Raw genomic sequence first — 23,516 nt, forward strand, 5'->3', positions numbered from 1 at the left:
TCTGCTACACCGAACTGAACACCACTCTGCTGCACCGAACTGAACACCACTCTGCTGCACCGAACTGAACACCACTCTGCTGCACCGAACTGAACACCACTCTGCTGCACCGAGCACCACTCTGCTACACCGAACTGAACACCACTCTGCTACACTGAGCACCACTCTGCTGCACCGAACGGAACACCACTCTGCTGCACCGAGCACCACTCTGCTACACCAAACTGAACACCACTCTGCTACACTGAGCACCACTCTGCTGCACCAAACTGAACACCACTCTGCTGCACCGAGCACCACTCTGCTGCATCGAGCACCACTCTCTGCACCGAACTGAACACCACTCTGCTGCACCAAACTGAACACCACTCTGCTGCACCGAGCACCACTCTGCTGCACCGAACTGAACACCACTCTGCTACACCGAGCACCACTCTGCTGCACCAAACTGAACACCACTCTGCTGCATCGAGCACCACTCTGCTACATCGAACTGAACACCACTCTGCTACACTGAGCACTACTCTGCTGCACCTAGCAACACTCTGCTGCATCGAGCACCACTCTGCTGCACTGAGCACCACTCTGCTACACCGAGCACCTCTGCTGCACCAAACTGAACACCATTCTGCTGCACCAAGCACCACTCTTCTGCACCGAGCACCACTCTGCTGCACCGAACTGAACACCACTCTGCTACACCGAGCACCACTCTGTCGCACCGAGCACCACTCTGTCGCACCGAGCACCACTCTGTCGCACCGAGCACCACTCTGTCGCACCGAGCACCACTCTGTCGCACCGAGCACCACTCTGCCGCACCGAGCACCACTCTGCTGTGTTCTGGTTTCCATACGTCCCCTAATAACTAACCCCTGCTGCGCTGGATGTGTCTATTGAAGCTATAAAACTTCATGCAATGTGTGCGCGTCGGCCCAGGGGCGGCTGGAGGCGTCTGCAGGCCGCACGTGGTGATAATAAAAAACACGACAGATTCCAGCTCTGCAGAACAGGTGCTTCCCATTTCCTCTGCTCAGACCAGACTGGTTTTATAGTCCACACCTATTTGGAATCAATGCGCCAAACCATCATCTGCTTCCACTTTGAGACACATAGGAACAGTCGGGGGTTGCGCTGATGCGGTTTGGCGTTCCGGCAAAATAAATTGTATAACAAGCTCGGTGTTTTGTCTTTACGAGTTGCCGTAAGGTGTAAAATCCCCGGTGTCAGCAGAACAGACTTCACCTCGTTGGAATGAGTCCGGTTCTGGTGCTTCGCACGGTCAGACGCGTTGGAGAACGCCTTGTTGCAGCCCTCGTGCTCGCACACATACGGCTTCTCTCCGGTGTGGGAGCGCAGATGAGTCTTCAGATTTTCCAGCCTGGAATATGCTTTAAAGCAACCTTCAAACTGTGGATACAAGGGGGGAGAAAACTATAAAATGCATGCAACCACCCCGAAAATAAAAGGCCTCTCGCCCCTGGCTCTCCACGGACCCCGATTGGCATGCAATCACCCCCTCTATTCTCAGCCATTGTTCCCAGGTTACAAGCAGTCGCTAAGAGCAGCACTTTTACCAGGCGTCCCCCCAGGACTTCCTCGGAGGTGCAGTAAGTATAGTGGTTAGTGACGTCCCCGGGGGGCAGTGTCAGCTACTATTTATGGGGAGGACGGTCGCAGCTGCTGATATCGGCACTTTTGCGGCAGCTTACCGTGCATTTATGAGGTTTTTCTCCTGTATGTCTCCTCATGTGAACCACCAGCATGTACTGCGCTTTAAACGGCTTCTGCTCCCGCGTGCAATCCTGCCAGCGACACACAAACTCCTTCCTCTCCCCATGAATGTGCTCATTATTGATGTGCTGTAGAGAGAACACGGTGAAAGATAATTATCCGCGTGCTGCGACCAGGGCGCATTGTACATCAAATACAGCAAAAATAAGAAATATCACCAACTTATACCGTCATGCACCTTCACTAAAGAGGAAACGGCAAAGTGAGCAAAACTGTATCTGCCCAGCCGCCCACTAGTTCAGAATATATGTCGCCGCACTGCATGTGCGTATATCTATAGACACATATATACGTATATATTCACATTTATCTTTTGCTGAGATTGTTTTTCTTGTAGGGCTCCCACAGAGCGATCGTCTGTTTGGAGAAACTTTCTAACATTAAATATTACAGCAACAGCAATAAACTCTGTCCGATGAGATATGATGCAGGGTAATGTGCATGTTTGTTATGCAGAAGATATTCTGTATGATAATGAGCAAGTTCCTTCAGGACAAGATCTGCTGTATGATAATGAGCAGGTTCCTTCAGGATAAGATCTGCTGTATGATAATGAGCAGGTTCCTTCAGGATAAGATCTGCTGTATGATAATGAGCAGGTTCCTTCAGGATAAGATCTGCTGTATGATAATGAGCAGGTTCCTTCATGATAAGATCTGCTGTATGATAATGAGCAGGTTCCTTCAGGATAAGATCTGCTGTATGATAATGAGCAGGTTCCTTCAGGATAAGATCTGCTGTATGATAATGAGCAGGTTCCTTCAGGATAAGATCTGCTGTATGATAATGAGCAGGTTCCTTCAGGATAAGATCTGCTGTATGATAATGAGCAGGTTCCTTCAGGATAAGATCTGCTGTATGATAATGAGCAGGTTCCTTCAGGATAAGATCTGCTGTATGATAATGAGCAGGTTCCTTCATGATAAGATCTGCTGTATGATAATGAGCAGGTTCCTTCAGGATAAGATCTGCTGTATGATAATGAGCAGGTTCCTTCAGGATAAGATCTGCTGTATGATAATGAGCAGGTTCCTTCAGGATAAGATCTGCTGTATGATAATGAGCAGGTTCCTTCATGATAAGATCTGCTGTATGATAATGAGCAGGTTCCTTCAGGATAAGATCTGCTGTATGATAATGAGCAGGTTCCTTCAGGATAAGATCTGCTGTATGATAATGAGCAGGTTCCTTCAGGATAAGATCTGCTGTATGATAATGAGCAGGTTCCATCAGGATAAGATCTGCTGTATGATAATGAGCAAGTTCCTTCAGGAGAAGATCTGCTGTATGATAATGAGCAAGTTCCTTCAGGACAAGATCTGCTGTATGATAATGAGCAAGTTCCTTCAGGATAAGATCTGCTGTATGATAATGAGCAAGTTCCTTCAGGACAAGATCTGCTGTATGATAATGAGCAAGTTCCTTCAGGATAAGATCTGCTGTATGATAATGAGCAGGTTCCTTCAGGATAAGATCTGCTATATGATAATGATCAAGTTCCTTCAGGACAAGATCTGCTGTATGATAATGAGCAAGTTCCTTCAGGAGAAGATTTGCTGTATGATAATGAGCAGGTTCCTTCAGGATAAGATCTGCTGTATGATAATGAGCAAGTTCCTTCAGGAGAAGATCTGCTGTATGATAATGAGCAGGTTCCTAAGGGGTTGATTTGTGATATTGAGCAGATTCCTCAGAGGTGGCATATGCTGTCATGTAGTAAGTACATTCCTTAAGGTCTGGATCTGCCGCATGATAATGAGCAAGCTCTTCATGCCTTGGATAAACAAGTGCAAAGTGTGGGTTCTGCTGTGTGATAAGGCACAGGTGTTTTAAGGATGGGATCTTCTGTGTGATAATAAGTAAGTTCCCCTGGGCGGGTTCTGCTTTGTGGCCATGATAATCAGCAGGTTCCACAAAGGTAAGATCAGCTTGGTGATAATGAGCAGGTTTCTCAGTGGTGAGATATGCTTTGTAGTAATGATAACGGGCGGGTTTCTCAGGAGTGGGATCCGCTATTAGGTAATTATTATCAAAGATTCTTCAGGGATGGAATCTGCCACGTGGTGGTGATAATAAGCAGGTTACTTCATAAGAAGGATCTGCTGTATCATAATGAACATATTCTTCAGAAACGGGGTCTGTTGTGTGATAACAAACAAGTTCTTCAGGGATGGGGCTTACTGTGGTAATAATAATAAGCAGTTCCTATGGGGTGGGATCCGGAAGGTAATATTGAGCCGGTTCCCTATGGATGGTTTCTGCTGTGCGACAATGAGCAGGGTCCTTTGGGATATGGTCTGCCCTTGTGCTAATGATCAGGAGCAGGTTCCTCCATGAGTGAAGCACGTTCTGTGTATAAAGGTCTGCTGCATATACACCTGGATACACGCACTGTATGTTCATAATCCGGGGACCACTTACATGAACCAGTTGGTCTTGGGTGTTGAACTCCTTGGTGCAGCTTTCCCAGTGACAGTTGGTTTCATAAATGACTTCTGTCTCTTGCTTACAATCCTCTCTGTCAAAGTCGTCTTTCAGCTCTGTCACATGGTCCTGCCAGGAGGATAAAAAAGGGTTAAATTAGTGATAGAAAGAAGCGTAAAATCACATGAAATAAACAACGTAACAATAAAAGCAGGAAAAGATCAGAAGAGAGAGCCACGAAGAGTCATCTCCGCTGATAGAATGACTGGATTATTGGAACAATGTATCAGTTTTACAATAGTTAAGCTGCGGATGATGAGGATCACGTTACCGGGGGGCTGGGGGAGTCCCTGATCGCCGCCTCCTCCTCGATCTTCACTTTGCTTCTCTTCCCGATCACCTGATTGACCGTGCTGCTCACCGCCGACTCGCTGCTCTGCTTGTTCTACAGTTCATGAATGCAAAGAAAACACAAACAAGGATTGTCACAATGGAAAGATTGGCTTGATACAAAACCCCATGCAATTATAATAAACCTTCAGCTGCGTGAGGCATCTGAGGACGTTCAATGACAGCAAGCAGAGACCCGGGATGACGCTGGTGGTGTGTAAATGGATACCCACAAGAAGCGACTGCGGAGGCTGGCTGCTCACCTGGCCGGGGCTGGATGCCGTGTGGATGCTGTTGGTCGGCACTGGAGCTGGGCTGGCGGCGGGCACACACCCCTGCTGGCGTGATGCGAAGGTGGGAGATGGATGGATGAGAGGACTGGGCCCAAATGTGGCGTTCAGACTGCGCTGCTGGTTCAGAAGCTGCTGATAAGCCACTGGGTTGATCGGATGAGGGAAACTGAAGGCAGGGCTGGAAAAAATGGAGGAAAGAATGGAGCGGATCATGAAGAATCGTGTCAGCACTCCGTCCTACTTGGTTTGATACTTTATTGGAAAACGATGTGCACAAATGACAAACAGCGCAGTCTTCAAAGCATCCGACACGTTGTGGAATAGAATCCCTGGGTCTGACTGCGGACAGCCACCTACCTGATGGCTCCGGCTGACAAGTGCCCGTAGGAGCCGCTCGCTGCGGAGCTGCTCCTGGAATTATTGATATAAGCCACCAAGGAGTTGGGAGATGTGCGGATCATGGTCTGCAGGTCAATGCTGGCATCAGACAGGGGCGAGATGGACAAGGCCCGCTTCCGGCTTAACCTCGGGGTGACCCGGGGACTTGAGAACCGAGATACTGGGAAGAATGAAAAATGTAGATACAAATCAGTGCAGAAATATCATCTAATACAGACTCTAACCAGAACCATGGCCTCCTGTCCATCGAGGATCAGAAGTATCAGTGGGCACACAGGAGGCGTCACTTTATTCCCATTTATTCTAGAGGTCAGTGGGGTCTTGGCTCTATGAGATGGAGACCCCTTTTTAATGAAGGTCCTGGAGCCCCTAATTGGCCTCTATCTGCTGTGGAGACCCCCTTTCTCAGTGGGGTATGTCAGTGGCCGGTTAGTCCCTCTGTCCTGGGGCGCCGCGGCTCCGGTGCTTTCTGGAGTGTACGGCGTCTGAGTAACGACTCCGCTGCTCTCCGATTGTGTAATGAACACTGAGAATCTGCTGGCCCCGATATAATTATCCAATGAGGGATGAATAATGACGCTCGGATCACAATGCGTTTTCCTTGCTTTCCTCCCAAGCCTTCGCTCCATTAGCTGGCGGAAGCAGGACAGCGCTGGCAGCCATATCTGTCTCTGTTACCTGCCCACCTCTGGGGAGACCGGCTTATTAATGCGCCACTTCCCTTGATAAATTATGAAACACAAAGAAAAACTTTGTGCTCATTTTTCTGTCCTCGTTTGCATTGATTTATGTTGGTGCTCGCCACTCACCTCGAGGCCCCATTAATAAATTCATGTTTGCGCTTCCTCTGCGTCCCGCAAATAACGCTGGCGTCCACTGTCTCCGGCATTTTTACGGTGTCCCCAAGTCGTGGACCTGTACTGGAGCCAAAATATTGCCCCTTATCCTGTCAGTGACTGACCTCCGCTTACATCCTGGGGTGCGTCCGGATACAATCACACAAAGTCCCGGGGTTTCCTCCAAATTGTGTTTGAGCAGCGCCTTATCCCCCCATGATGCGTACCCCTTATACCTGTATGTTCCCACTTTGCAATGTCTTCCTATAGCAGAGCCCAGGACGGAGCAGAATGTCCCAGGTGTAATACAGACAGATCCGTTCAGACATGGACGGCATCAGTAGATATCAGGATGAGCCATCCCAGCACTTGGAATAACATAAAATAGGAGTCGTCTCGTGGCCGGTGTCCAGCAGCCGAGCAAATGACCGGCATCTGGCACGGAGCGAGCAATGAGAAGACAAGGGCAGTCACAGAGCGGAGCCTGCAGCTGCCTGGACTTCATCAATCCCACACTGTGCGGCCCCGCAGCGCGCAGGCTCCCGTCCAAGGCAATGAAGTGCAGCTCACAACAATCCAGAGCTTTACATGATACAGCTTTACGACCAGAGACCACCCTGGGAATAGACAGGGGGCACGGATCAGACTTATTGATCCGATCTTCCTTTAAATTCAGTGTCAAATTTCCCATTCTGCAACGTACTGAAAGCCAAAGGTAATGCAGGCATCAGGGCTACGGATGAGTACAGAAACAGCTTTAATTTAAATATCTCTCCTTGGATATCTACAATTCTCTGCTGATTTATGATATGTTATGGTTTTATAATATAATATTGATTTTTTTTCTTTTATACAGAGCTCAAAATCCCCTGAACAGTAAGATACATGATACTATTCTACTCTGCTAACTGGCAACCACCACTAGGGGGAGCTCCCTGTATACAGAGACACATGATAAGAACCTGTCTGCAGTCACCACTAGGGGGAGCTCCCTGTATACAGAGGTACATGATAAGATCCTGTCTGCAGCCACCACTAGGGGGAGCTCCCTGTATACAGAGGTACATGATAAGATCCTGTCTTCAGCCACCACTAGGGGGAGCTCCCTGCATACAGAGATACATGATAAGATCCTGTCTGCAGCCACCACTGAGGGGAGCTCCCTGTATACAGAGATACATGATAAGATCCTGTCTGCAGCCACCACTAGGGGGAGCTCCCTGTATACAGAGATTAATGATAAGAACCTGTCTGCAGCCACCACTAGGGGGAGCTCCCTGTATACAGAGATACATGATAAGATCCTGTCTGCAGCCACCACTAGGGGGAGCTCCCTGTATACAGAGATACATGATAAGATCCTGTCTGCAGCCACCACTAGGGGGAGCTCCCTGTATACAGAGATTCATGATAAGAACCTGTCTGCAGCCACCACTAGGGGGAGCTCCCTGTATACAGAGATACATGATAAGATCTTGTCTGCAGTCACCAGTAGGGGGAGCTGCCTGTATACAGATACATGATAAGGTCCTGTCTGCAGTCACCACTAGGGGGAGCTCCCTGTATACAGAGATACATGATAAGATCCTGTCTGCAGTCACCACTAGGGGGAGCTCCCTGTATACAGATATACATGATAAGATCCTGTCTGCAGTCACCACTAGGGGGAGCTCCCTGTATAGAGATACATAAGATCCTGTCTGCAGTCACCACTAGGGGGAGCTCCCTGTATACAGAGATACATGATAAGATCCTGTCTGCAGTCACCACTAGGGGGAGCTCCCTGTATACAGAGATAGATGATAAGATCCTGTCTGCAGTCACAACTAGGGGGAGCTCCCTGTATACAAAGATACATGATAAGATCCTGTCTAAAGTCACCACTAGGGGGAGCTCCCTGTATACAGAGATACATGATAAGATCCTGTCTGCAGTCACCACTAGGGGGAGCTCCCTGTATACAGAGATACATGATAAGATCCTGTCTGCAGTCACCACTAGGGGGAGCTCCCTGTATACAGAGATACATGATAAGATCCTGTCTGCAGTCACCACAAGGGGGAGCTCCCTGTATACAGAGATACATGATAAGATCCTGTCTGCAGTCACCACTAGAGGGAGCTCCCTGTATACAGAGATACATGATAAGATCTTGTCTGCAGTCACCACTAGGGGGAGCTCCCTGTATACAGAGATACATGATAAGATCTTGTCTGCAGTCACCACTAGGAGGAGCTCCCTGTATACAGAGATACATGATAAGATTCTGTCTGTAGCCACCACTAGGGGGAGCTCCCTGTATACAGAGATACATGATAAGATCCTGTCTGCAGTCACCACTAGGGGGAGCTCCCTGTATACAGAGATACATGATAAGATCTTGTCTGCAGTCACCACTAGGAGGAGCTCCCTGTATACAGAGATACATGATAAGATTCTGTCTGTAGCCACCACTAGGGGGAGCTCCCTGTATACAGAGATACATGATAAGATCCTGTCTGCAGTCACCACTAGGGGAAGCTGCCATATGAATTATCCTACAAGTATACAAGTTTTCTGCTGCTTGGGTAAAAAGCTTTTTCATCTGAGACGTAGAAACAGTTTTCAAAAGAAGCCAAAACTGAGTCCATTTAACATTGATGACTTTCCCTCCCGTTTTCTGCCTACGCCCTGAACTGACAGTAATGAGGCGGCGATCAGACATTTATGTTGTAGGTTTCCTCCTGAGATCGCTCTGGATAATGGCTCCTTTCTCCGCTCTCCCCTTCGGCCATAATGAACCCCATATCCCAACCCCTCACACTTGCTGGAGAGGAACTGACAGCTCTCAGTGTTTGCTCCAAACCCCACAGATGATTCCTGGACGCCGATCCGAAAATGATTTTAAATACTTATACTTGTCAGAATGGTTTATAGATCGTAGAGACTGAGAGCCTGTGAAATACCCAGAGCTAAACACGGAGCCGCAGCCGAGCGCCCGGAGATCTGGGAGCCGTCACCCCTGGATTAGGGTCATGAGCTGCGCCTGCCGGCTGCCCCCCCGAGCGCAGACAGGTAGACGTCTGGACTGAAGGGGATTTCTTGGTTTATTATATATTATTGTTCCTTATAATTGTTACTATCTCTGCTTGCTGTGCGCAAATGGGACCAGAAAAAAAAGGCTAAAACCCCACAGAGTGGTAAGGTTTCTCACAGCTCATTGCCCTGCACTGATACATTGTAACAAACTGTCAGAGAGGAGATAAACTTGTGCAGCTCTGCGCTAATACATTGTAACAAGCTGTCAGCTGTGAAGCTTTGGGTCCGGTCTGGTTAAACTTGGGGCAAACAGAAATTCAGTCCTGATCGCAAACCGTGAAAAAATGGAAATACGATGCCCAGGAGAAATGATTAGATACAATGAAGGCAAAAACCGAACACGGAGGAACCTGCAGGTTCTGCCATTATAGGGACAGACAGGACAGCCGCATTCTCTGTTATCAGCCGTAACATCACTGCACGGCTAGAAGATCTGGACTTGTAGCAGCAGAAAAGAGGTTAATTAAAGGATAATTTAACACAACGTTCTCTCCTGGACGCACATTTTCCGCCTGCGCCCAGATCTGGGTTTTAGTCCTAATCCGGTTGTGATGTTTTTGTAAGTAATGACAATTAAAGTAAACTGCGGCCGCTCTGCGCTGGCAAGAAGTCGCTCCACGCACGTGACAAATGTGCGCGGCATCCAGAGAGAGGGGTCGTGCGAGGCCGCACGGTGTGCAGGATGTTAATGAGATCAACCAAGGACCCCGGGAACAAGAGGGTGAGGAGCGGTCCTGAAGACGACTGCGCCTAGACCTGTCCAAAGCCGACTGAACCGCAAGGTCAAAGGGCGACTCCACCCCAAGGAGACAACGCAAGATACTGACAATGAACTCTGGAAATTATTGCAGCAGTGGCGCAAATGTGTTCCCTGTCTGGACTCCAAGGCGACCTAAACTGATACATTGTAACAAACCCCTCAGCTGTGTCAGCAGGACTAGGTCGCCCTGTGTACTTTACTGTGGTACTATATAATACTGTTCATTACTACGTAACACCATATATCACTATATAATACCGTATGTTATTATATACTACTGTACATTACTATGTAACACCATATAATACCGTATGTTACTATATAATACTGTACATTACTATGTAACTCCATATAATACTACATAATACCGTATGTTACTATATAATACTGTACATTACTATGTAACACCATATATCCCATAGACTGTAAGCTTGCGAGCAGGGCCCTCACTCCTCTTGGTATCTGTTATGATCTGTGTGATTATTGTTATGCTGTAATGTCTATTGTCTGTACAAATCCCCTCTGAAATGTAAAGTGCTGCGGAATATGTCAGCGCTATAGAAATAATATTATTATTATTATTATTATTATTATTATATATCACTATATAATAACGTATGTTACTATATAATACTGTACATTACTATGTAGCACCATATATCACTATATAATAACGTATGTTACTATATAATACTGTACATTACTATGTAGCACCATATATCACTATATAATACCGTATGTTACTATATACTACTGTACATTACTATGTAACACCATATATCACTATATAATACCGTATGTTACTATATACTACTGTACATTACTATGTAACACCATATAATACCGTATGTTACTATATAATACTGTACATTACTATGTAACACCATATATCACTATATAATACTGTATGTTACTATATAATACTGTACATTACTATGTAACACCATATATCACTATATAATACCGTATGTTACTATATAATACTGTACATTACTATGTAACACTATATAATACCGTATGTTACTATATAATACTGTACATTACTATGTAACACCATATCACTATATAATACCGTAAGTTACTATATAATACTGTACATTACTATGTAACACCATATCACTATATAATACTGTACATTACTATGTAACACCATATACAATATAATACCGTATGTTACTATATAATACTGTACATTACTATGTAACACCATATAATACTATATAATGCCGTTTGTTACTATAAAATACCGTATATTACTCTGTTACTATATAATACTGTACATTACTATGCAACACCATATAATACTATATAATGCCGTTTGTTACTATAAAATACTGTATATTACTCTGTTACTTTATAATACTGTACATTACTATGTAACACCATATAATACTATATAATACCGTATGTTACTATATAATACTGTACATTACTATGTAACACCATATACCACTATATAATACCGTATGTTACTATATAATACTGTACATTACTATGTAACACCATATAATACTATATAATACCGTATGTTACTATATAATACTGTACATTACTATGTAACACCATATCACTATATAATACCGTATGTTACTATATAATACTGTTCATTACTACGTAACACCATATATCACTATAAAATACCGTATGTTACTATATAATACTGTACATTACTATGTAACACCATATAATACTATATTATACCATATGTTACTATAAAATACCGTATATTACTCTGTTACTATATAATACTGTACGTTACTATGTAACACCATATATCACTATAAAATACCGTATGTTACTATATAATACTGTACATTACTATGCAACACCATATATCACTATATAATACTGTATGTTACTATATAATACTGTTTATTACTACGTAACACCATATATCACTATATAATACCGTATGTTACTATATAATACTGTACATTACTATGTAACACCATATAATACCGTATGTTACTATATAATACTGTTCATTACTATGCAACACCATATATCACTATATAATGCCGTATGTTACTATATAATACTGTACATTACTATGTAACACCATATATCACTATATAATACCGTATGTTACTATATAATACTGTACCTTACTATGTAACACCATATATCACTATATAATACCATATGTTACTATATAATACTGTACATTACTTTGTAACACCATATATCACTATATAATACCGTATGTTACTATATAATACTGTACATTACTATGTAACACCATATATCACTATATAATACCATATGTTACTATATAATACTGTACATTACTATGTAACACCATATATCACTATATAATGCCGTATGTTACTATATAATACTGTACATTACTATGTAACACCATATATCACTATATAATACAGTATGTTACTATATAATACTGTACCTTACTATGTAACACCATATATCACTATATAATACCATATGTTACTATATAATACTGTACATTACTATGTAACACCATATATCACTATATAATACCGTATGTTACTATATAATACTGTACATTACTATGTAACACCATATATCACTATATAATACCATATGTTACTATATAATACTGTACATTACTATGTAACACCATATATCACTATATAATACCGTATGTTACTATATAATACTGTACATTACTATGTAACACCATATATCACTATATAATACCATATGTTACTATATAATACTGTACATTACTATGTAACACCATATATCACTATATAATACCGTATGTTACTATATAATACTGTACATTACTATGTAACACCATAAAATACTATATAATACCGTATATTACTGTGTTACTTTGCAGTAATGGACATCACTGTGTTACTATATAATACCGCACTACGTAACACTATATAATACTGTATTTTACTGTATGTTACTATGTTAATACCATATATTACTATATAAAACCCTGTATCATTTCTTTTACATGTCACATACACTTGTTACTTAGTGTTGGCATCATAAAATCCCAATAAAATACATTTAGGCTGTGTGCACACGGTGCGGATTCTGCTGCGGATCCGCAGCGGTTTTGGCCCTGCGGATTCGCAGCAGAACTGCATGTCATGTACAGTAGCATTATAGCCTATGTAAAACAAAATCCACAGTGCACATGCTGCGGATTTTTCTGCGCATATTTGCTGCGGATTGAAAAATGCAGCACGTCACTTCTTTTGTGCGGTTTTGCTGCAGTTTTCCCACCTGCTCCATTCTAGAAATCCGCACAAAAAATGCACTAAATCCGCAGGTAAAACGCAGGTCATTTGCCCTGCAGATTTAGTAAATTCTGCGGAAAATTCCAAAGCAGAATACGCACCGTGTGCACATAGCCTTAAAGGTATGTGCACACGGTGTTGAATCTTCTGAGGATTTTTCCCTGCAGTTTTTGCTAAATCCGCCGGTAAAATGACCTGCGTTTTACCTGCAGGTTTTGTGCGGTTTTCCTGCAGTTTTTGTGCGGTTTTCCCCTGCGTTTTTACACCTGTGGATTTCTATAATGTAGCTGATGGAAAACTGCAGCAAATCCGCACAAAAGAAGTGAGATGCTGCATTTATCAAGCAAATATGCGCGGAAAAAAACGCAGCATGTGCACAGCGGATTTTGTTTCACATAGGCTATAATGCTACTGTACATCACATGCAGTTCTGCTGCGAATCTGCAGGGCCAAAACAGCTGCGGATCCACAGCAGAATCCGCACCGTGTGCACATAGCCTGACATGCTGCAGTTTTCAATCCGCAGCAAATCTGCACGGAAAAAGAAGCAGCATGTGCACTGCGGAATTTGATTTACATTGCCTTTAATGGTACTGTACATCACTTGCAGTTCTGGTGCAGATCCGCAGGGCAAAATCCGCTGCGGAACTGCAGCAGAATCCGCACCGTGTGCACATACCCTTAAGGTTGTGGATGTAACGTGAAATAATGTAGAAAAGTTCATGGGGTACAAATACTTTTTCAAGGCACTGTATTATTTTATGATATATTATTAACTGTGAGTTCAGCTCTGGCGAGAGATATAACTGACTAGAAGCAGCAGTATAGAGGACAATATACCGCAGCAGTGTATCTGTGAATACAGCACTGTGATGAGATAAAACACTTACTAGAAAGCATAAGCAGGGGGAGAAGAAGTGACTCATAAGTGGAGAAAAAGGCAGATTTTTCTGCTTGTACTTTTAATTTATGGAAAGTTTGTAAAAAAGGACTGCAACCATTTAAAGAGGTCATCGTCTGCACATTACTGAAATTTATCAACATGGGGAGGTATGTATAACTATGTAATAGAAGTATACATTGGTGATACAGGAACAATCCTGATGAGATGGCAAGGGAGTGAAGGGTTAAAAGGTGAATGGAGGTGGTTGTAGTTCTGAAGTGATGAAAGCTGCAGCCACCGGAAACCTGACAACATCGGTGGATTCACCATCATTTCATATAGAAACCTGATCAGAGCCGGAATCAATGCGGATCCCAAACACAGAATCATCCTACACTATGAGAGGAGAAAAGCAGGAGACGGGATGTCCACAAATATCCATGCTGCGCCAATGTCTGCACACCATACACAAATACTCCGAGATCCCGAGCACTGAGACAATGTTCTCTTATCTATCTATCTATCTATCTATCTATCTATCTATCTATCTATCTATCTATCTATCTCATAGCTATTATCTATATGTCTATTATCTATCTATATATCTATTTATCTCTCATCTATCTATTAATCTATCTATATCTATTATCTATCTATCCATGCATCCCTCATGTACAGGGTGAACTTACCATCCATCGGAGTCAGGTAATCGTGCAGGTGGCCCACGCTCCCCGCAGCACCAGTCTGCAGTAGCAGCTCCCCATAGGGGCTGGGGTGTCCGGCCAGCAGCGTCATCTGGTGGTAGTAATCTGCAGGGTTGACCCCAGGTGGCGGGGGTGCAATTCCAAAGATGCCTCGTTCTTTTAAGTGCTCGTGGGCCACTGTGAGGAGAGAGCAGAGCAGGGTTACCAGGCGACTCTTTCACTTCTCTACCCCATTTGGAAATATTTTGGGAGGTTGAAGAATGGAGCCTGCGAGTGTTTGTTCAGCCAGACAAAGGCCACCGGATGGACGCTGGATAATATCTCCATTTTCATCCCAGAAATGCGGCTCTGGGGCTATTTTTAGAAGCTTCTCATAATGGGGTCTTGACATTGACAGATTTGCCCCTCCAACCACAAACAACCAAAACACAAGGAAAGCTCAAAGCATCACTGCAACACGTCACTAATATCAGTGGTTACATTTTATAACATTAGTAGTCACATTGTGACTACATAAAATCTAGAATAGAAGCTGAAACAAAAATAGGACTGGACACAATGTATCCCCATGTGCGGCTTGGGGTTATTGTTGTATTTACATTGTAAATTAAACTTTAATTTTTATAAATAAAAAGTAAAAATTAGATAACAAAATCATGCTTTAAAACACACACACAAATATATATACACACACATTATATGCGGTATATGTATACACAGACGCACAATATATATATCTATCTATATATACATATAACAACATAACATATAACAACAAATAAACAAAACACAAAAACCGCACAGTTCAGCGGCGTATTTAGACGCACAGGGGGGCGCAGTTTGAATGAAATCACAGCAAATTTAAATGGACAATTAAACACAGCAGAATTTCTAAAAAAAAAAAAAAACAGCAGAAAAAGTGCAACATTTACGCTACATGTGAACACAGACTAAATGTCCAAGCAAAGTGGATGTGATTTCATGAAAACTCCACCCTTAGGCTATGTGCACACGCTGAGGATTAACCCGCGGATTTCTATCTGCGGATCAGCAGGTAAAACCACAGGTAAAATGACCTGTAGTTTTACCTGCGGATTAGCCAGCGGTTTTCCCCTGCGGTTTGCATCTGGACAATGGAATAGGTGGCAAACCGCAGCGGAATCCGCAGAAAGAATTGACATGTCCATAGTCTTAGGCTATGTGCACACGCTGTGGTTTCACCTGCGGGTTTTTCCCGCGGAACCGCAGGTAAAGTGACCTGCGGTTTGGTCTGCGGTTTCACACCTCTACTATGTTAAAGATGTGAAACCGCAGCGGAAACCGCAGAAACAATTGACATGCTGCGGAAAAAAACGCAGCAAAACCGCGAGGAAAAAAACGCAGCGTGAGCACTGCGGTTTTGAAAACCCATAGGGTTACATGGTACTGTACCATGTCTGCGGAACTGCTGCAGTTCCGCAGGGCCAAAACCGCAGCGGAACCGCAGCAAAAACCGCAGCGTGTGCACATAGCCTAACATTGTACTGTACACTGTCTGCAGAACTGCTGCAGATCCGCAGAGGCCAAATCTGCAGCGTCTGCACATAGCCTCAGTGCGTCTAAAGACGTTGCTGAACGCTGCGGATTTGATGCAATTTTTCCTCTTCAATGTGCAGCCTTAAAAAATACGAAAAAAAATTGTGTTGCACTTTTAAGCACAGAATCAAAGCTTTTTTGTGCTATTAAAAATGCATAAAAAATGTGACTTCATATCTGCATCAAAAACGCATTAAATAAATGGGAAAATGCATAAAACAAATGCAGCAAAGACAATAAATCAGGGAAGATTGTTATTGCATTGTGTGGTGCGAACACCTGTAGAAAAAAAAAATGCAGAATTTCACCTACGTGTTAACCCGGCCTCTGCATTACACTTTTATTATGTTTTTGAAATATTCTTCCTCTAGAATACAGGGACATAGAAATACACTGCTATGTACAGATGTATCTCTACGGAACAGTATAATCTATGTTACAGCTTCAAGTACAGTGGCATTTAAAAGTTTGGGCACCCTTTGGCAAAATTACTTTTATTGTAATCAGTTCAGCAAGTTGAAGATGAAATGATTTAAAAGTTCTAAAGTTAAAGATGACACATTTCCTTTGTATTTTAGGCAAAAAATATTATATTCATTTTTTACATTTTAAAAATTACAAAAAGGAAAATGGGTAGACGCAAAAAATGTGGGCAACCTGCATGCTTAGTACCTAGTAGCACCCCCTTTTGAAAGTATTTTTTGAAGTCTAGTCACAGATGTTCAATGATGTTCAGATAAGGGGACTGTGAGGGCTATTGCAAAACCTTCAGCTTGCGCTCTTTGAGGTCGTCTATTGTGGATTGTGTCATGTGTTTAGGATCATTATCCATTTGTAGAATTTGTTGAAATTTCATTGAATCCATTGTTCGCTCTACCCGTGAAATGTTCACTGTGCCATTGATTGCAACACAACCCCAAAGAGTGACTGATCCACCCCCATGCTCAATGATTGGTGAGATGTTATTTTCCTGCAATTCTCTGCCCTTTTTTCTCCACACATACCTTTGATCATTATGGCCAAAAAGTTCTATTTTAACCTCAATGGTTCTTTTGCATACTTCTGAAGATGAATTTTGAATTTTATGGTGAAGATGCAGGAGAGGTTTTCTTCTGATGACTCTTCCATGAAGGCCATATTTGTGCAGGTGTCTCCGAAAAGTAGGACAATGTACCACAAACTCCAGAGTCTGCTAAATCTTTCTGAAGGTCTTTTGCAGTCAAGCACGGATTCTGATTTGCTGCTTTAGCAATAATATGAGCAGCTCTCACTGAAATTTTGCTTGGTCCTCTAGACCTCATCTTGAACTCCACTGTTTCTGGTAACGGCCATTTCTTAATTACATTTTGAGCTGAAGAAAGAGCAACTTGAATACGCTTTGCTCTCTTCTTATAGCCTTCTCCTGCTTTGTGGTCTCCACCATTCTCAGAGTGCTAGGCAGCAGCTTAGGAGAACCCATGGCTGCTGTTTTTTGGCACATGGTTAGAGGAGGCTTGGTTTTATAAAGCTGGCACATTTGCATTACCTGGCCTTTCCTAATGATGATAGTGAACAAGTCATAACCCTAAGAGGCTAATTAAGTTCTGAAACTTTGGTCAAAGCTATCTGAGCACACAAATCTCTAAGGGTGCCAAAACTTTTGCATCTGTCTCTTTTCCTTTTGCAATTTTTAAAATGTAAAAAACTACTCTAAAAATAACGGTTCACAATAACAGTAATATTGACCAACGGTGCCCAAACTTACATGCCACTGTATAGATAATCCACCCAGTGACATCAATGTAAGCCGTGGCTCATAACTTTAGCTGCTGCCTGCAATGATACATGTTGTGGGTTTCATTCCCTGTGCGATCAGATCACATGAAAGACAAGAATTATGTAATAAATGTAAGTGTGTGCAGAGAGATGCCTGCTTCTCCCCCCAATGAGGAGCTAGGTAGTGATGAAGACCCCCAGAGAGTACATTGCACGGAGAGAGAAGTGAGCATGTGAAGCCGGGATAAAGCCCCGATGTGCTGGGACGGTGCTGCAGAATCCGGGACAGTTGGGAGCTTTGGCATATCCCCAGAGAACATGGTGATTCTCCGGTGCCCTGACATCATCTGTTGGAATGAATTGGGAAGGCATAACCTCTACAGTAATTTGTATGGACAACGTTAGAAACTGATGTGATTTTATCACCAGGAGAAGCTCTAGTGAGATCAGGATCACATACAGCAGTGTGAACGCGGCCTCACTACACAATATCATTTTATGGAATGCAAAATAAAAAGTTGCACATTTTCTAGCCAAACTTGTAAGATTGTAGAAATGTATGCGGATATCACTATAGAGGGGGCGGCTGTGTGAACGCTCCGGACTTCCACGCCCCATCCTGTAGGAAACTTCTAATCGGCCTCATTAATGTCGCCTCCACTCTCCGTGATGCTGAGGAGACACACATGGGCCCGGAGATGTGTTGGACGCAGCGAGTCTCGGCGTCTGGCTCCCTGAATCTCTGCACTTCGCCAGCGCCAATTATAGAAATTCTCACAGCTGCAAATCCTCAACGCTACATCCAGAGAGGAGCGAGGGGGCGGCGAACCCAGAGGAAAAATAAATAGTGTCACCCTCTGTCCAAATCCATTCAAGGAGAAAATGTTCAAGGCTGAGAACATGGACCAAGCCTCGTAGGTTGCGATGAAACGTGCGGGGAGATGGGAGGCCAATGGGATTACCAGCCTCCGCTGCAGCTTTTACAAGGTCGTGAGGCCAAAAATAGAGAACGTTTAAGACAAACTTCCAAGTCTCGGCCATCACTTAAGCATTCTGGCCTCACCTTTCTAAGCTTCGTCCACAATACCAGCCTCTCCCTGCTGATTCTGCCCCGCGACCTCCAGAACTAGTTTATGTACAGAATTTAGGCTGCCAAAAACAGCGCCAATAATTGGTATCAGGAAAACCTCATCAGCGCCAAAGAGTTTCTATCACTAGAGGATCTCCCCTGTCCTGCAATAGACAGATGTTGTGAAAGGACACTGTGTAATACTTAATTTCCCCTGTGGGGGCACTGCAGAGAAATGTACCACTTACTGCCAGGGCCCCTACAGATCTCAGCTGATTGGGGGGCTCTCAGGAGCATCAGCAGATTCCAAAGGAGCCTTCTGACTAGAGACAAATGTCAAAATTGGAAAACTCATTTAAAGGGTTGTCTCACTAAACCAACAAGGGCCACTATGCCCTACTGAAGAAATTTCACGTTCTAGAGGATGGTACTTCAAATGGGACCCCTCAAGGCCACAACGGAAGGGCACTAGGAAAGGTCTCCCTCCAGATGTGGGGCACCCATTCATGGTTGGCCATCCATTTGAATATCTGGCATGTAATTTCACGTCTCCACTCCATTAATTGATCACTGGAGGTTTTTGAAGATCAGCATGTAGCAATGATGGGATTATGGGGCAGCTTTCATATAAAAAAGGTTGTCTTATTACAGGCACTCACCTAAAATTAAACATGTACCACAAATATAGGGGCTGACCACCGATGCCAAGAACAGGGGGACTTGTTCCAGCAGGGAGGTGGGCCCTGGAAGCTCTTGGGCATTGTGGGGGGAAAATTGTCCATTTTCTATAGATTTGCTATGGACCTTATAACAAATGTTTGTGCACTGGACCTGACTGGCAGCTCAGAGGCTTGTAACACCCTGGACCTGACTGGCAGCTCAGAGGCTTGTAACACCCTGAACCTGACTGGCAGCTCGGAGGCTTGTAACACCCAGGACCTGACTGGCGGCACGGAGGCTTGTAACACCCTGGACCTGACTGGCAGCTCAGAGACTTGTAATACCCTGGACCTGACTGGCGGCTCAGAGGCTTGTAACACTCTGGACCTGACTGGCAGCTCAGAGGCTTGTAACACCCAGGACCTGACTGGCGGCTCAGAGGCTTGTAACACCCAGGACCTGACTGGCGGCTCGGAGGCTTGTAACACTCTGGACCTGACTGGCAGCTCGGAGGCTTGTAACACCCTGAACCTGACTGGCAGCTCGGAGGCTTGTAATACCCAGGACCTGACTGGTGGCTCAGAGGCTTGTAACACCCAGGACCTGACTGGTGGCACGGAGGCTTATAACACCCAGGACCTGACTGGCGGCTCGGAGGCTTGTAATATCCAGGACCTGACTGGTGGCACGGAGGCTTGTAACACCCAGGACCTGACTGGTGGCTCAGAGGCTTGTAACACCCAGGACCTGACTGGTGGCTCAGAGGCTTGTAACACACTGAACCTGACTGGCGGCTCAGAGGCTTGTAACACCCAGGACCTGACTGGCAGCTCGGAGGCTTGTAATACCCAGGACCTGACTGGCAGCTCAGAGGCTTGTAACACCCTGAACCTGACTGGCGGCTCGGAGGCTTGTAATATCCAGGACCTGACTGGTGGCACGGAGGCTTGTAACACCCAGGACCTGACTGGTGGCTCAGAGGCTTGTAACACCCAGGACCTGACTGGTGGCTCAGAGGCTTGTAACACACTGAACCTGACTGGCGGCTCAGAGGCTTGTAACACCCAGGACCTGACTGGCAGCTCAGAGGCTTGTAATACCCAGGACCTGACTGGCAGCTCGGAGGCTTGTAACACCCAGGACCTGACTGGCGGCTCAGAGGCTTGTAACACCCAGGACCTGACTGGCGGCTCAGAGGCTTGTAACACCCAGGACCTAACTGGCGGCTCAGAGGCTTAGAGAATAGCTTTAGCAGGAAGTGACAGGTGACAGACGATGATTATGTGACGCTCTCGCTGGTGAATGAGCCCTTTGTACACCAGATTCCCTCCTCCCGTGTAAGGCTACTTTCACACATCAGTTTTTTGCCGTCAGGCAGGATCCGGCTTTTTTTTAGAAAAAACGGATCCGGCATAAATTTTGGAGAACTGTAGAAACGGATCAGTTTTTTTGCTGGATCCGTCTCTGTTCCTGGCGGCTGGCCAATTGGATCTGAGCATGCGCAGACTTAAAAAAAACGGATCCGGTGGCTGGATCCGTCTTTTTCTGGATACGGCACATTCCGGCGCCCATAGACTTTCATTGTAGCAAAAAGCTGGAAGCGCCGGATCCGGCGCTTCCGGCTTTTTCGCCGGAGACAAAAAACGTTACAGTAGCCGTTTTTTCCAGACGCCGGAATGAGACAAGTTGCCGGATCCGGCAAAAAACGGATGAAACACAATGCCATCCGGCACGATCCGGCGCTAATGCAAGTCAATGGGGAAAAACCGGATCCGGCATTGCATTTTGCCGGATCCGGTTTTACAAAAAAAAGCCGGATCGCGCCTGAAGGCAAAAAACTGATGTGTGAAAGAGGCCTAAGACGTTTCCAGCTTTTTGCTACAATGAAAGTCTATGGGCGCCGGAATGCGCCGGTTCCAGAAAAAGACGGATCCAGCCACCGGATCCGGTTTTTTTAAGTCTGCGCATGCTCAGATCCAATTGGCCAGCCGCCAGGAACAGAGACGGATCCAGCAAAAAAACGGATCCGTTTCTACAGTTCTCCAAAATTTATGCCGGATCCGTTTTTTCTAAAAAAAGCCGGATCCTGCCTGACGGCAAAAAACTGATGTGTGAAAGTAGCCTTACAGGCTCGAGTGAGGATGGCAGAATCTTGCACATTGTGACAACACTTCAGCATGTTTAGGATTTAGGGGAAAGTTTCACTTCACTCAGTGTTTGACCGACCTGGATTAAGACTAATGTCAATGAGAAAATGTGATCACTGAGCGCCCGATGTGTAACAGAAGAATCTGCTCCGCGGGCAAGACTCCATGATTAACTATTTAATGGACTCATCCAGATTGGTGAAGCAAAGCTGAATTATTGGGGAAAACGTTCCCATCTTCATATTCTCTGCCTGCTGTCAGTGAATGGAAACTATATTTAAAGGTTAAAAATCTGTCCATATTTGATCCTTGTCACGGAATTCCCTGGAGTCACCTACCTTCGGCGGGGCTCAGCCCCCTGGCAGCGGAGATCATGGACAGGGTAGGGCTTCCATGGACAGATCGCAGGTAATGCTCCATGTGCGGGCTCACATAATGATGGGTGTGACTGAGATCTGTGGTGGTGCCCACTGGGTGAGGAGACAGGCGGATGAGGGAGATGTCAGAGATGACGGGACTGCCACTGAGGCCTGGAGGACTGGGAAGAAAAACAACATATCATTGTCAAGACATAGTATACTCAGAAGAAAATACCCAGGTTATACCAGCTGTACATATATAAGTATATACAGGAGATGCCCAGGTTATACCCGCTGTACATATATAATTATATACAGGAGATGCCCAGGTTATACCAGCTGTACATATATAATTATATACAGGAGACGCCCAGGTTATACCAGCTGTACATATATAAGTATATACAGGAGATGCCCAGGTTATACCCGCTGTACATATATAATTATATACAGGAGATGCCCAGGTTATACCAGCTGTACATATATAATTATATACAGGAGATGCCCAGGTTATACCAGCTGTACATATATAATTATATACAGGAGATACCCAGGTTATACCAGCTGTACATATATAATTATATACAGGAGATACCCAGGTTATACCGTCTGTACATATATAATTATATATAGGAGATGCCCAGGTTATTCCAGCTGTACATATATAATTATATACAGGAGATGCCCAGGTTATACCGGCTGTACATATATCATTATATACAGGAGATGCCCAGGTTATACCGGCTGTACATATATAATTATATACAGGATATGCCCAGGTTATACCAGCTGTACATATATAATTATATACAGGAGATACCCAGGTTATACCGTCTGTACATATATCATTATATACAGGAGATGCCCAGGTTATACCTGCTGTACATATATAGTTATATACAGGAGATGTCCAGGTTATACCAGCTGTACATATATAATTATATACAGGAGATGTCCAGGTTATACCGGCTGTACATATATAATTATATACAGGAGATGCCCAGGTTATGCCGGCTGTACATATATAATTATATACAGGAGATGCCCAGGTTATACCAGCTGTACATATATCATTATATACAGCAGATGCCCAGGTTATACCTGCTGTACATATATAGTTATATACAGGAGATGTCCAGGTTATACCAGCT

The 23,516-nt window shown here is 44.2% G+C and overlaps 1 protein-coding gene across 3 annotated transcripts in view; it reads right to left on the bottom strand.

Moving 5' to 3' along the window:
* Positions 1 to 23,516, bottom strand: part of GLI2 (GLI family zinc finger 2) — a 160,143-nt gene that overhangs the window by 14,596 nt on the left and 122,031 nt on the right. For all 3 annotated transcript variants that reach the window (XM_073545311.1, XM_073545312.1, XM_073545313.1), the window contains 8 exons: positions 22,345 to 22,544; positions 14,786 to 14,977; positions 5,259 to 5,460; positions 4,872 to 5,079; positions 4,550 to 4,663; positions 4,216 to 4,347; positions 1,713 to 1,862; positions 1,246 to 1,410 (listed from right to left, as the gene is read on the bottom strand). In XM_073545311.1, the coding sequence (XP_073401412.1) occupies positions 1,246 to 1,410; positions 1,713 to 1,862; positions 4,216 to 4,347; positions 4,550 to 4,663; positions 4,872 to 5,079; positions 5,259 to 5,460; positions 14,786 to 14,977; positions 22,345 to 22,544 (1,363 nt within the window). The remainder of the gene's footprint in view (positions 1 to 1,245; positions 1,411 to 1,712; positions 1,863 to 4,215; positions 4,348 to 4,549; positions 4,664 to 4,871; positions 5,080 to 5,258; positions 5,461 to 14,785; positions 14,978 to 22,344; positions 22,545 to 23,516) is intronic.

This window comes from Dendrobates tinctorius, unplaced genomic scaffold, assembly GCF_039654945.1.
Source record: "Dendrobates tinctorius isolate UK_male_01 unplaced genomic scaffold, ASM3965494v1 ptg000143l, whole genome shotgun sequence".
Taxonomy (NCBI): Eukaryota; Metazoa; Chordata; class Amphibia; order Anura; family Dendrobatidae; genus Dendrobates; species Dendrobates tinctorius.